This window comes from Nelumbo lutea, chromosome 2 (genome assembly GCF_056320005.1).
Source record: "Nelumbo lutea isolate HS-2025 chromosome 2, American lotus-T2T, whole genome shotgun sequence".
Classification (NCBI taxonomy): domain Eukaryota; kingdom Viridiplantae; phylum Streptophyta; class Magnoliopsida; order Proteales; family Nelumbonaceae; genus Nelumbo; species Nelumbo lutea.
The window spans coordinates 63,646,892-63,662,365 of NC_142685.1; the positions used below are offsets into that span (position 1 = coordinate 63,646,892).

The following is a 15,474-nucleotide window of genomic DNA, read 5'->3' on the forward strand; positions in this document are numbered from 1 at the left end:
CAAAATATCATCAGCCAGGGCAAAATATCGTACAATGACATCCACCACCACAAAATTATTGACTCAAATGCCTCGTAGATCTCAACATTCTTATCGCTCAAACAAGAAAGCCATACTGGCAACCCACATTTGGAACACCACTTGACCACTTAATCCAAAACGGTTGAAACATATATATATATACACCTTTTTCATATCGCATTCCCGTGCAAAACTCATCGCACCGTTCCCTTCTTGCGATAACTTTTTACATGGTCACTGATGCTTTTGCGCTAAGTGGGTCGAAGTCCCTCACAAGAGGGATGGATCAAAAGCACCTCGCAGTGTTCAAGAAAGAGACGAGAGAGGAACCTGGCTAGATCTTTTGCCTGTCTCAAAAAGTTACAGAGTTCGTGTAAACTTTACAAAATCATACACAGGCTTGCTGCTTGCTGCTACCTAGGCCTACCTATGAGAAGGAAACAAGAAACAAGGAACAGGACGAAAAAGACGTATATGTATGTACATTCCCTTCTCCACGCTCTATCTTTCCTTCTCTTGGGATCTCCATTTCTGCATCTTCCGATCATTCTTCGGTATCCATAACGGCGTCTTTCTCCTCGTATTTGACAGCCACCAAGAACCTTATGCTTACCTGCACACTCAATACCAAATTATTATCCTTCTTCTCTTTTCTGGCCTTCTTGGTATAAACATAAATGGCTGATTTAATTTCTCTGAATCAGTGTCTGTACCTGTTTTGGATCGTAGACAGCGTACTCGTTGAATTCAAGGGGGCTGTCCTCTTGCCCTGTTGGGATTAACTTGCCACAGGGGACCCTGATGTCATCCTTCCATGTCGTATGCTCCGATTCATCTGGTTTCTTCCTTCCTAAAGCCTTCACACCTGCCTTCTCTTCCAATGTCTTGGTGTCCTGCGTATGCAAAATACCAGATGAGATGACCATTTACTAACTTTAACAGGGAAATTTTACTCATCTGGGGCAAAGGAATTGCAACTTCCTTGTATACCTCTGGTGGGCTCTTTAACTCGGTCACTTTGTTGCCCAAGGAAGCAATGGCTAAGATCAGGAACCCTTCTGGTCTGTCAACAGCCGTGAATCCATACCTAGCAGCTTCTGCTGCGGCATCAGAACAAATAATTGCCTTGCCAAGCTGAAGAAAAAAAAAATTGCAATTGTCATCAATAGGAAACGAGTTATACAGGAAAACTTTAGTAAACAAGTTTGTGTTAGTACAAACCATATAGCCTGGAACAGGGAGAGAACATATTGCAGGTAAGAACCCTTTATGCAAGTGCCTGAGTAAATTAGAACTTCTAGTACCTATCAAAGAAAAATAGAAAGCAACTAATGGTATTTAGTTACTTGACAATGTAGTCCCCCAGTTACTAAACCCAGAGATTAAAAACAAAAAACAATAGTAACATATATATCTTACCACACCACAAGAGAACCTTGTTTGGTAATTTCCTGATTTCTTCATAAGAAGGGAGAGCACTTGATTCAACAGCAAAAATGTTTTCAACTGTTACTCCATAACTCTGCAAGTATATAAACCATTAGACAGTCAGATTTCCAAGACATGGCCAGAATTGAATTCCCTTTGAATCTGAAGTCATATGAAAAGAGAGATATGCGCCTTACTATGTCGCCAAGTTTAACAGGTTCGTAAGTCTTCTCCAGGTAGTTCAAGATCATCTTGTAGTCATCAGAGTCCTTTTCCAGAGGATGAATTGAACAGCCCAATTTCTTGTACCGATCAGACAAGGGGTCATCGATGGTGGATCCAGTTAGGTCTCCTATGAGACGTGAGGCCACATTTATGTCCCGGACAGTCTCTAATGCAGCTGCTGCCTGCAATCTCCAATAGACTCATGAGCTTCTACTAACTATATATACCAGAAGTATCAAATTCTGTACATGGGCAACCGGTTTTCAATTTTCACTTACATGGTCAGCAATATCTTGACAGTCCCTGAAGATAAAGGGCCTGGTAGAGTGCATGAGTGTAAACCATCTCTGGCTGAAATCTGACCAAACAGCATGAGCCTTCTGTCCCGTCTCATCTGTTGATTTCACAGTTTCTATGAACTGTAAGAGAGTTTCCTCACCTGAAAAATTAAACGATCCTCCCATTTCTTAGCTGCAAGTTTAATAGAATGATCGGAGAAAACAGTGAGTGCAACAGAATAAACGAGAGAATGTGGTCATGCAGCCTTCCCCTACATCTTTTTAAATGGAGATCAGAGAGCATTCCCATAGGTAGATCAGGAGAGTCCAACGCCATCTCCATCATGGCATATCTGTTAAAAATGCAAGATTAATTTCAGAGACCCCTTTGGATGTAAAAGGGAAAACAAAAATAATAAAGTTTGAAAGCCAGAAACAAGACTTGATACTCTACTTGTAAATCTCCTGGCTGCATATAACTTTCATAAAATTTGCCACCAGTGGCTCAAGCTTGCAGTGAATTACTGCAACTCCAAGTTGTCGAAGACCGAGGCCTCCATAACGCACATCAACCCCATCGTCCTGTTCAAAATCCAAGAGTATAGTTACACCTAAAAACCAAAAAAGCCTACAAAACATATGATTTCAGAGAACCCCTTCATATATTTCAGTTCAGACCCCCAAAATGTTTCACTGCAAGAGGCGCACAAAATCTGACAACATATATTAGAAAAAGTACAGAGGGCGGACCATATCAATTGGGTAGAACTTGAGAGGCTTTTTCTGGAACTTCTTCTCCCTCTCCCATGGCTCAAACTCATTACCAGTTAGTTCCTCAAAGAGCCGAGCAAACTCTTTCACAGCATTGTCAACATTGTCCCATTCCTTTAGTCTTTCCTCTGCTTTGGGATCATCACCAACCTTTCCTTTCTTGTAATAAAAATGCAGGCGATTTTCTGGTACCATGATCAGTTGCATGATACAGTAACTGTAGGAAGTAAATAAAGATAAAGGTAAGCGGAGGATAACTGAAATTCAAAATAAATAGAATATTAAAATCTATCATCAGCTCTGCATCAATCCCTATCAATCTTGTCGGCCAAATTGGATGCACAAAATCCTAGGCAAAACCATAATTTGTCACCAAGAAATGATCCATTTTCACTAACCAATACGTGAAGAGAAAAAAAGAACTTGGAGAGATATCTTACTGGTTCAGTCCCCTTCCTTGATCACAGATGGAGAATGCACAGTTGAAAATGATACCATCCTTCTCAAAGATTTTACCACCTTGGTCCAGCAACAGACTGTCCTTGTATACACTTCTCTTTCCATAAATCTTAGGCTGCAATAAACAAACAGTTCATTGAGAGGTTTTCCAAATAAACTAAGAATTAAGACAGCCTCAATTATCTAGAGAGGTTGCACTAAGGGCACATACTTCAGCTGACAGTGATTCAATCGATTCTTCACTAGGATCTTGCTTGTCCCATGGGATTCCTTTGCCATCCACAGAAAGGTCTGTCACAACGTCATAAGCCTCTAGTGGCTGTGCTTCCTGTTTCTTAATGCTATCTGTTAACCAAGCTTCCCTGACCACAGGTATGCCCCTCTCCCTGCAGGGATATAAGCAGACAAACTAACTTAACAAACCGTAACTAGAAGATAACATGTATGGGTTAATTAATTAATCTATGCTTCACTAAAAAAATCCAAACTAACAAGGTCAGTTTATGAACTCACATGGCTTCAGCAAGCTTGGATGAACCACCACGGTCCCGCTCAGCTGGAGATACAACTAAACAAGCCACACCTGCAAAGACAAAACAAGGACAGTAGCAATTTTTTACTAAGAACAACAACAAGAAAGGTGATCACAAGCAATAAGAACAAGAGCAACTGTTTGTTGATACAGATTATTACCAGGAACTGTATTAGCTACCTTCCCTCCATGTTTTTCTATCTCTGTCCTCCAGTAGTGCTACATATGTTATCAAATGTTCAGCCAAAGTTGACAGTGAACAGATATAAACAATATTATCATCACCATCAATTCCAAGAACAACGTAACAGAAATACCACCCACATGTGTTCGAGAAAGACGACCGCTGAGAGAGATCATCATTCCGAGGAATGGCTTGTCCACTGGGGTTAGTGTCCTGTGAGGGCGATGACTTGGGTTCTGGTGCTGCTTAATCAGCTGCACAGACAGACAAAGCTCCAAATATCAGTAATCTCAATTACCTCATGCAGTATTATGATAGGAAAAATGTGAAAATGAGATGTGCCTACGTCGGTCTTGATCCCCTCCGGCAATTTGATGGGTTCTTCTTTCCTTGTTGGGTCTCTTGTTTTATAGATGCAGGTCGACCATTCGCTGTAAGCGCCTCTGCATGAATAGTTCCCTCCGGTGCACTCCATGTGGCCATTACAAACAGGGCATCTGCCTAGCGGTCCATAGAATAACATGTCTTGGCTGTAAAAAATCATTCTCCAATTAGACGTTTTCTTTTAATCTGGAACGGAATTTTAACCAAACAAGTTGCGTGTTAAAACTATTCTTAGATAAGGAGTCGATTAAACTACCATCGATGGACAACAGCATCATCAGACCCCGAAGAGTCCTGGTCATTAGCTTCCAGTATTTCCTTCATTTGCTGGATGGAGAACTGCTCTTTGGTGGCCTTACAGAACTCATCAAACTCGGCAGGGACATCTGCAGTGCTTTTTCCATTTGGATGCCCATTGACACAGTTCTCAGACTTTGCCTTCTTGTTCTTATGCTCCAATTCCTGCTCTTTGTGCTCTGCCTTAACAGTTTTATGCTTCCTCGTCCCTACCTTCTCATCTTCATCAGCACCCGCATAAGCTTGGGACCTTGTTTCCGGACCCTTCAGCAACACATTAACCATACGTTACTTTAGCCACCGGCCACAACACCACATAAACTCCAATAGACTGTAAAATTAACAAAGAGCAACAAGAACCGAAGAAAAGAGAAGCATTCTATATTTCCCACGAAAACTTTGGAAATCTAGCTTTCATTGTTCCAGTTCTGAGCTTTCCTTGCAGAAAAAAAAGAGTGAAACGAAGAATGAAAGAAACAGAGAGAACCCATGAAAGAAATTAAGGGGAGAAACAAAGAAAAGCTACTGAAAACATCGATCTAAATAAACACTCACCTTCATCATTCGGATCCCCTTCTCACAGATGAAAATACACAGAACGCTATCGTCCAAACCTCCTCTTTTCGTTAACAACCAGAACCAAATAAGGAAAGACAAATTGGTGCAAGCTTTAGTTGTATAAGTAATGGAGGAGTAGCTGAAGACAACATCAGTTCCTACGGCTTACAGGCGACACGTAAGTTCTGTTTCTATAGGGATTTAACGATTCTGTCTTTCTAAAAACACAACAAGTGGATTGCTTGAAGCTTTAAGCGACAAGCGTCCATCCACCTTCTCAGTTTGGATAATGGATAGCTCGGGCGGTTTATAGTTTATAACTTTTTAGTCGTGAAAATTGAGCGCGGCTGTCTCTGGTCTCAAGTTCTGTCCATCGAGCTGGACGTCCACATGGAGGTTGCATCTTTCAGCGAATCAACACTTGTAAGTTCTTGCTGTTTACACTTTGATGTTTAAATTATTATTTTTTTCTTTCAATAATCACTATTTCTTTATAGCACGAGTTAAGTTACACGTGTAGAAACCGAAGAGAGAGATGAGGAAGGTGCCGAGAAAGGAAAATTGGTGGAACAAAATTCTGGGATGGTCGTCGTTGTTTTGACGTGAGGCCAAGAAACAAATTTAGGCCTAGCTCTAATTGGGGCGGGACAGAGATGGGGATTAGTAGGCATATCATTTTGGATTGGGGACGAGCGGGGAGTGAAATCCCCATCTCACCCAACCACCAATATATGTATATATAATATATTAAATATATAAATAATCATGGCAATGCACTTGTTTATTTTTCACTAAAATAAGGGTGTTTTAGGTTAAAGAGAGAGCCATCAAACCGTATTCGAGTGAAAAATGCCAATGATAATTTATTGGGGAGAATGATTGATTAGTCTATGTCAGAATTTTGTAGTCCACCGTATAGGGGATGAATTCTGACCGTAAATTGATGTCAAATTTACAGACACAAAACGATTACTAATAAACTATGTGAGTTATCATTTTGAATTATCCATTGGGTTGCAGATTACTTAACCCTAGTTTATTGCATGAAAGATACGAGTGAAATCGATTGCTTTTTCATGTTTTTTCTCCGATTCCTCGTAGCTTCTAGTACCATCCTTTCTATTCTTCCGTCAATCATCTTTCTCAACTCTGTTCTCCCGTCAATCATCATTCTAAAATACTTATATTACCCTAAAACATATATTTTACATAATAGATATTGCTGATTTAACAGGTGAACCATGAGGGGAAAACGGTTTTATCGGGTTCTGGTTGACCCAAATCCATAAGGACCCCACCCATTAACATCATAGTGAGGATCATATCCATGGAATCTGTTGAAGATTAACAAATATATTCAAATGCTCACCTAAAATACAAAATATAGAAACACAATTTATACTGTAGAATTCTACATAATTCGGCATGATGCCTAATGATAGGGGTGAGTAAAAAACAAAAAAAAAAAATCCAAAAAATGGAATGGATCGAAAACCAACTAAAACGCAATCGAAAAATCGATTAGTTGAACCAATTGGTTGAGTTTTGATTCGATGCTTTCAGAAAAACCAAAAGTATTGATTTGGTTTCAATTAACCAATATAGAAAACTGACAACTAACCGAACTGACTGATATATATACATTCTATATATTATATATATTTATATAATTTATATTTTTATATATTATAAATAAATATATATGTATTATATATAAATATATATTTATAATATATAATATATTATTTATTATTTAAAATATAATATTATATATTTATAATTTTTTATTATATATTTATATATATTTTTATAATATATATTATAAAATTAAAAAACCGATAAATCAAACCTTCAATTAATCAAACCGATTGGCTTCGATTTGATTTTGGTTATCGATTTTCCTAAAACCAATAATACCGGTCGATTAATGATGATGGACATCAACGAAATGCGGAAATGGTACAGTGTATCACCCAATGATGGATCGGGGCTTTATATTCAGAGTTGCACCTTATTGTATGCATTGCATTTTTGGGTCTTGTCGGGCTCAGGTGGTTCTAGGCTCGGACCCATCAAAACATATTTGAACACAATTCCTAATTTATCGACCCAGGATGGGCCCAATTATCTTTGCTTCCAGCCGGGATCTGGTTAATTGCTTTCAGCTAAATGATGGATTTATATACCACTAACGTCTTGCGTTTGTAGTCCAACGGTTAGGATAATTGCCTTCCAAGCAATAGACCCGGGTTCGACTCCCGGCAAACGCATTTTTATTTTAACTTTTAATGAATAAAATCAGTATTTCAAAAACTGATTAAGAGGCCAACCGTTTTTGTCATTGGGTCTCAGTCACTAGGTTGGATGAGTGAAATATTTTATATTTAATTTATGTTTTTAGTTCGGTTTTTAATTTCTATTCATAAAAAATATTAAAATTTGAAAATTTAGGCCAAAAAGGGATTGTTTGGAAAAAATAATGGGGCAAGGGCCATAAACGCATAGATCTCGAAAAATTACTCAAAAAAAAAAATTACCTCAATCAGACATCAAAGTGCAAAGTTATGACCTTTTGAATTTTGCATACACAGTTAATATACAACCCACGACTTGATTACTGGGTTGAATAAGTCAATGGTCCAACCATCTGGCTCATATGGTTTTTTACCTTCTTCGAGTTTTACTCAAATCCGATCCAAAATCTTGATTAGGGGTGTTCACGGGTCAGGTTGGGTTGATTTATTGGGGTTTTCCCAACCGACCCGACCAGGTGGAAACCGAAACCGGCCCACTGATAGGCCAAACCAACCTAGTCGATTTGAGTCGGGTTGGGTCAATTTCGGTTTTGCTCCTGTACAAAATGACACCTAATTGAATTCTAATTGTAATTGCCTAATGGGTTGCCTATTTGGTGTAAAAGATTATAGAAAGTTAGAAACTATGATAGATTGCCTATTCTAAGTGTAATTGCCTAATGGGCCTTTTAGTTCTAGTAGAAGACTAGGTATAGTTAAGTAGGAAACTACTCAAACTAGGAACTAACGAACTAGTAGAAGATTAGTTTGGTTCGGGTCAGGTTGGTTTCGGTTTTCACACAAGAAAACCGACCGATACTGATGAAAACCCGATTGACTCGGGTTGGGTCTGTCCGGGTTGGTCAGTTTGGTCGGGTTGGGCATTCTTATGAATAGCACTAATCTTGATCAAGTGATGGTTTGAGCGGTTCAATTAACTAGGTCAACAGTTGGTTGAAAACACTGAAATAAACACACATACAAAAAAAAAACTAGCTTTGAGGCAATGTTTGCCAATATTTTCTATTTTTTTCTTCTAAAACAAAATAAGGCTCCTTCTAGTAGCTCCCTATGGTGGAAACAAGCACATAGCTTGCTGCTAAACCTTCTGTTTGGTTTGAAGAAAAAAGTAGGGAAAGGAAGGGAAAGGTAGGAAAATCTTTACAAACCTTGTATAGATTTCCTTACTTTTCCCTTCCTTTCCCTACTTTTTTCCTTTAAACCAAACATAGCCAAACTCAATGTGGAAAATTCAAAATGGAACCTCAGTTTCGGCTTTGAATGATCCATGGGTTCCTTCCATACCCAATGGTATTCCCCAAATTGCTTCAGTGGGCCAATCTCATTATAGAAAACGCAAAGTAGCAGACTTAATGACTGGGCTAAATTGAAAGGTAGAATTGTTTCATACACTAGTCGACTCCATTACTCTCAACAAGATACTGCACATCACCCCAAACCAAAACCTCATTGAAAATCTATATCTATACTACTTTAAAAAGCACAAACGGCCTCAAGAACATTTCTGGAATATTTTGAGAACAAAATTTACTCGTCTATATTGAAATTTATTTATAAAAAATGAGGGCAAATAGGATAATAGGTTATTGATGTTATATGAGTTGAAAAGAGGTAATTTTAAGATATTCAGTGCATTCAATTCCCTCTCATTAAATCCAATATTTAAGTTATTAACTTGCATTCATGTTCATTGAATCATTTGCTTAAGTCATTTTTGTTTCCTCTCATCATTAAGTTCTATTAATTAAATCCATACTTAATAAATTAATAATTCTAATAACATAAAATCTTAATACTTTTAAAATCTACCTAGAAAAAAATAGTGTTTTCATCTAAGTGGTGGTAAAAAATTAAACCATTTTGGGTCAAATGGGTCAATCCATGTTGCCACAATTAAATAATAAAATGAAAAAATATAAAATAAAAAATGGAAACATTTTTAACATACATATTAAACAATAATAAGTATGATAAATAATAAATGTTTTTATTAATGAGGGAAATGGAATGTAAAATTTTAAACCAATTGAAAAGAAAAATATTTTTTTTTCTATTCTCTCTCATTAAATCCTATATTTAAGATATATTTTTTACATCATTAAATTCTTGTAATTAAATCCATAATATTAATTTTAATAGTATAAAAATAAATATTTTGAAAAGTAATTTGAAAACAAAACCATTTTCTTCCCTCTTGGTGGTGGGCAAGTAATTCGACCATTTGGGGTTAAATGGGTTAATGAATAATTAAATAATTAAATAATAAAAAATTAAAATAAATGATTTTGAAATGTAAGAAGTATTTTTGTTAATGATGAAAATGGTATGCCAAATTTAAAATCTACCTAGAAATGGAATGATGTCATAGTCAAATAATAAAATTTGTAAAAGTAGAAAATACAAAGAATCACAAAAATAAAAAAGATAGAAAAAATTTGGAAACATAACTAATGTTATATAATTATAAAAGATAAAATATTGGGTACATTTTTCTAATATTATGCATTCATTATATTGAACGAAAATAAGTATTATACATAAGAAATAATTTTATCAATGATAGAAATGTAATACAAAATTTAATGTCAACCTAGATATCAAAATATTTTTCTTTTTTGGGTGGTGGGATAGTGGCTTGGGTCAAATGATGTCATATACAAACAAAAATTAAGTGTGACAAGTAAAAATTATTTTATATAATATAAATGAAATATATAATTTAAAAGAAAAATTATAGTCAAAGCCATACATTTAAAATTAGGTTGCAAGTTGGTCTAGAAACTAGGGGTGGCAAAGAGCCGAGCTTTTCACGAGCTGCTCGAGCTCGGCTCTTGAAAAGCTCAACTCGGCTTGGTTTCAACCGAGCTCGAGCCCAATTTAGTGGCTCGATTATTAAACGAATTGAGCTCGAGCTTATTAGAGATTGGCTCGTGAGGCTCACGAGCTATCTTGAATATATATAATAAAAATATTATAATTCTTAATTTTTTAAATTTAAAATAAAAATTATATATATAATTTTTATTTTTATAAAATATTTTTTTCTCAAAATCAAGCTCGAGCCATGCCGAGCTTGAGCTCAAGGTTCTGGCTCGATCCAAGCTCGAGCTTGGTACTATTTGGCTCGGCTCGGCTCGAATCCACCCCTACTAGAAACCAACAAAACTGACAATTGGCTCGACATTTCAAATTATAAAAGCCCCTGCCATGTCATTAGAGGCTTATATGGTTGCTGTCAACATGAGACTCTTAATCCATGTTCGACACAACAAAAAGCCCATATCGAAAATAGGTTTTCAGTTTCTTTCCCGCTCCTTCTGTCTCTCCCACTTTCTCATCTTCAGTTTGGAACCAAATCAAAATCTCTCTCTCTCTCTCTCTCACTCTTCCCTCGACCAATATCTCATTCTTCCCCAATCTCTGTCTTTCCCCTCAGTATTTCTCTCACTCCCTCTCTCATTCCTTCTTTTTTTTTTACAAACTTATACAATATTAATCAAACTATATAAAAGAACTAAAGGGACCAACCACTTGTACGATCAAGTTATAAACTTCTATCAAGTTGGTGTAAATTTCATAGCCAGGAGTTTCTTGTGAATTTTTATCAAATTGATGTAATGTTTTTGAACCATACCAAGTTGGTCTCATGTTCTTTTATATGATCTAATTAATACCATATAAGTGTGAAAGAAAATAAAAAAAGAAGAACGAAAAAGGGAATATGAAAGAAACTGAGAGAGAACGATGGAAATTAAGGGAGAATGAGGGATGAACCAAGAAAGAGATTGAGGGAGAAAAATAGTAGAGAGAGAGAATGAGAGAAATTGATTGACAAAACATAAATATCATTGAGCAAAGAGAGATGATTGTGAGAAAGAGAGAGAGAAATGGTGGGGTTTTTATAATTTGAAATGTAGAGTTGATTGTTAGAGTTTCGTTGGTTTTTTGACCAACTTGTAGCCTAATTTTAAATGTACAACCGGCTCTGACTATAATTTTCCTTAATTCAAAACTAATAAAAAAGAAAAACTATTTTCTTATCTAGATGGTGGATTAATGATCCAACTTTTCAAAGAAACCCATGATGTCATAATTGAATAATAAATATTAAAAAAAAAAGATAGAACACCAAAAATCAAATTGTACATAATTTTGTTGAAAACATTTGAGAACATTTCTAATGTTATATATTCATCATATTAAATAAAAATAATTGTTAAAATAAAATTTATTTTTATTTATGATAGAAATGGAATACAAGATTTAATAATAATAATAATGATGATGATGATGATGATTGTTATTTGCTACAAACATTTAAGTTTATTTTTAATCATATTGCTACTTTTGTTAATTTTGAATTTCTATCTTAACTATGAGATATCTAAAATTCAATTAATTAATATGAAGAAAAATTTCTCACGTGCAATGCATGTGCTTAATTACTAATTTATTGATATGGGAGGAATGGCAGTGGACCAATCTCAAATCGACTTACAAAAATTTCAAAGTTGCAGATCCTTCGTCCTTTGGAATATACTTTCACTGGTCTCAACTTTGGAAGTTAAAAATACATTATAGATGTGCACTCTTACATCCAATGAGCAACCAGTAACCACTGCCACAAACCATGGTTTTCAAAACCAGACCGGACCAGATGATCGAATCGAAAAACCGGAAACTGGTCACCTGACCGGTTCTGTTTTACCCCATAACCATCATATTGTCCAAAAGCCATTGATTTGGTCAGTAAACCGCTGATCCAGACGTTCAAACCGTCCAATGATTTTTTGCTTTTTTTTATTTTTATTTTTTTAATTTTTTATTAGAACAGGCTGTTCATTCAATTTGAACAGTCAGACCGTTTAACCCAAGAACTGCCTGAATGATTTCTTGTCCGGTTCGGTTTTAAAAACGTTGCCACAAACACACCGGCCCAAAGTTATGATACACAACAATTCACTAATGGTTCATATGATAACATTACAAGAAATGCAGGAAAAAGTTTCATCCTCAAAAGTCTCTCAAAGGGAATCATCTCAAGGAAAACAATGCTGGGCCATTAACAGTTATGATGGCTGCAGAAGTGTAACCTAATAGCAGGTCGGGAAGCAGCCACGAGTTTAGGCATAAACAATCTACATATATGCTCTGACTCTCTTCAGTTGGTGGATTTTTTGAAAGCCAACACGAAGACAAAGTATTGGATTGAGAGGCTTCACAGGCTGAAAATCAGTAGTCTCCTATCTAATATAACATATATGTTTCTTTTGCTCATCTAAATAGACAACAAAATAAAGCAGTACATACACTAGCTTATGTTACTTGCAAAGTGCAGCTACAAGTAATCTACCTACCAGGAAACTCTGTAAAGTTTTCTATTACTTAATCAATGGCAAGGCTGCTTACATTTTTTTTCCAACAAAAAAAAAAAAAGGAAACAACTAAAAAGCAAAATAAGGCTCAATTTGTTTAACTTTGCTTCAAATTTGACTTGCGATTGGTGTAAAGGAATTGGATTTTTTATTCTTATAAGCAAACAAGAAAAAAAAAAAAAAGGCGCACTGAATATTCTACTTGTCAGTCTTATGATATTACTATGAAGATTTTTTAAATCATAGGGGGGCCATGGCTCCCTTGGGTCCCCCTAGCTCCACCCCTGCTGTGTATGCAATACCCGAGATGTTGGAAGATGAACTGTCATGCTTATATATATAAGGATTGGGGTGCTCTCTCCATGCAAAAAATGAAATCTACTCATGCGAATAGATTCTCACGTGAGAACAACCTATTTTCTATTAATTATATAAATATTGTTAGATAAATATATAATAGTTATTATATATAATTTTAAATATTATTATTATAATTATCTAATTATATTAATATTGTTAGTAATTAGGTATCGAACGATTTTGACCATTTTTTTATTTTTATACTTTTTTGTCGGAACGGGCCGACCGTTCAGTTCGAATGGTCAGACCAACCCAGTAACCAGATCCCTGACTGGTTTGGTCTCCAGGTTGGTTTTAAAAATCATGATGTTATGTCATCCAAGCGTGTGACTCATACGACCTGAAAATTGAACCGTTTTGGCCACCGGTTTTTCAGGTCAACGGTTCGACCGTCCAGTTCAAACAAACGACCCGTTTTGACAACAAAAATTAAAAATAAAAATAAAAATAAAAAAAGAACAAAAACCATTAAATGGGTCAACGGGTTAACGATTCAACCACTCAGATCAATAGATCATTAACTAATTCAACGGTTTTTTGCCAAGGACTAAGTCAATAAATCGATGATTCCATTCCAACCCCTGCAAAGCAAAACCCCTCAGTTAGTCTTCTTGAACAAAGAAGAAAAGGATTCTGTCTTGTTGTTAAGCTAGTCCTCTGATTAACATCGGAGACATAATCCCATTATTGTGGAGTAGTGGAAGTTCTATTTGGACTAGTGTCCCATGATTTTTCCAATCCCTTCATATTCTTGAATGATTCTTCACTGAAAAATCGTGTGTATTCCGTTTTCTTTTGTTTCTTGCATTGTCCATCATTCGTTTTACTTCACTCTTGATTTACATAGTCTAAAGGTCACCTAGATCCTAATAAATTGCTAATTGATCATCTACACAACAAGGCCATTGGCTAGGACCTAATCCTATCCATTGATTTACTCCTGCTAACCCACTTTAATTTATTTACACGTGTGCATGCAAATGGTGTTTGTTTTTTTGTTTGTTGGGTCAGTGACGACTGACGAATTGAAATCTACAGCATACAACTCGTTGGCTTGATTCATGATTCGACTATTCCAACTCTTTCACCTTCTCATTGGCTTAGCACAACGACTTGTAGGGGTGAAAAAATGGTTTATTCAGTTAAAAATCAAATCGAATAAACCAAAAATTTTGAATGAAAAGCCAAATCGAAACTGAAACTTTTAATTCGATTTTCGGTTACAAATTAATTTCAACACTATAATATAATACAATATAATATATATTATATTATATTATAGATATAATCTATATAATATATATTATACAATATATAATAAATTATATATTTCAATATATAACATAATACAATATAGTATATATTATCGAAAAGCTAAAACCAGAACTGAAATTTATAAAACTGAAAAAACGAATCAAAATAACCAAAAATTGAAAAAACTCAAATCAAAATTTTTGGTTTGGTTTTTTAGTTTTAACTGAACAATACTTACCCCTATCCACTTAGCCAGTTGACCTCAATCATCCTTAAGACATTAATTGTCTCTGAATGTAATTCAGAATCAGAAGCTTAACCAAGCCTCTCTTGTGGCACCAAAGATTGGCTGAAGAGTGTAGTTGAGCTGATCAACAGGCCAATGTGAAAGGCTTCAACTTTCTCCCCCAACAAAACATGGCGGTCGTCCCAACTCTATCCTCCCTTTATTTTGATTCCCCTAACTTCAACCTCTTCTCGGATTTTTCTCACACCTTTTCAGCTAGTCGAGCCCACCCCAAAAGAAACCAAAATTTCTCTCTCTCGTATGTTAAGTAGTGACTAGTCAACCTTTCAGGAAAGGGTTTATAGGATAGTTAATAAGAGATTTCATTCCTTTTATGCCATATGGCATTTGGTGGAAGTAAAAAGGAATTGTATGACCCTAGACTTCCGATTGGAAATAAATCTCCTTCCTGTAAGCATTTGTTAATAATGCATTCATCCTCCAACTGAAATCAACTGATATCCTAGCCTTCTATATAGGCCATTGGTTTGGAATTAAATTGGGTTCTGGAAAAGCAGCAAAGTGACTTATTTATCAATTAATCAGTAATTAAAAATAATGTATTAATACCGAATTAACAACCTATTTAGGGAATATAATTTCCATCCTGATGCAAGTATTCCTCCAATAGAGTTTTACCTAGCCTTCGTCAAAGTGATATGTATTTTAACTTGTTGAGCATCTTTTAATGCCATCGCTATTGCAACTTGGGGGAGTTTATTGAAGATGACTAGTTTATGTATACTC

At 35.6% G+C, this 15,474-nt stretch overlaps 1 protein-coding gene and 1 non-coding gene across 5 annotated transcripts; one reads left to right on the forward strand and one right to left on the reverse strand.

Annotated features, from left to right (window-relative positions):
- Positions 1 to 341: 341 nt before the first annotated feature.
- On the reverse strand, positions 342 to 5,314 carry LOC148871172 (poly ADP-ribose polymerase 3). Of its 4 annotated transcripts, none has more exons than XM_088973376.1 (19): positions 5,135 to 5,297; positions 4,940 to 5,017; positions 4,539 to 4,843; positions 4,245 to 4,428; positions 4,039 to 4,152; positions 3,876 to 3,933; positions 3,696 to 3,765; positions 3,394 to 3,568; positions 3,164 to 3,297; positions 2,703 to 2,940; positions 2,407 to 2,534; positions 2,229 to 2,305; positions 1,953 to 2,113; positions 1,647 to 1,856; positions 1,441 to 1,543; positions 1,243 to 1,325; positions 1,012 to 1,155; positions 735 to 914; positions 342 to 634 (listed from the first exon to the last, which is right to left on the reverse strand). In XM_088973376.1, the coding sequence occupies exons 2-19, from the start codon at positions 4,955 to 4,957 to the stop codon at positions 566 to 568; spliced, it is 2,451 nt and encodes an 816-aa protein (XP_088829502.1). In that variant the 5' UTR covers positions 4,958 to 5,017; positions 5,135 to 5,297; the 3' UTR covers positions 342 to 565. The 4 variants fall into 4 exon arrangements, with proteins under 4 accessions (XP_088829502.1, XP_088829503.1, XP_088829504.1 ...); XM_088973377.1 differs by having other exon boundaries at positions 4,940 to 5,012; positions 5,135 to 5,234; XM_088973378.1 differs by lacking the exon at positions 4,940 to 5,017 and having other exon boundaries at positions 5,135 to 5,314.
- A 2,021-nt stretch (positions 5,315 to 7,335) lies between these two features.
- On the forward strand, positions 7,336 to 7,407 carry TRNAG-UCC (transfer RNA glycine (anticodon UCC)). Its single transcript has one exon. It is a non-coding gene; the product is annotated as a tRNA-Gly (tRNA).
- Positions 7,408 to 15,474: the final 8,067 nt, after the last annotated feature.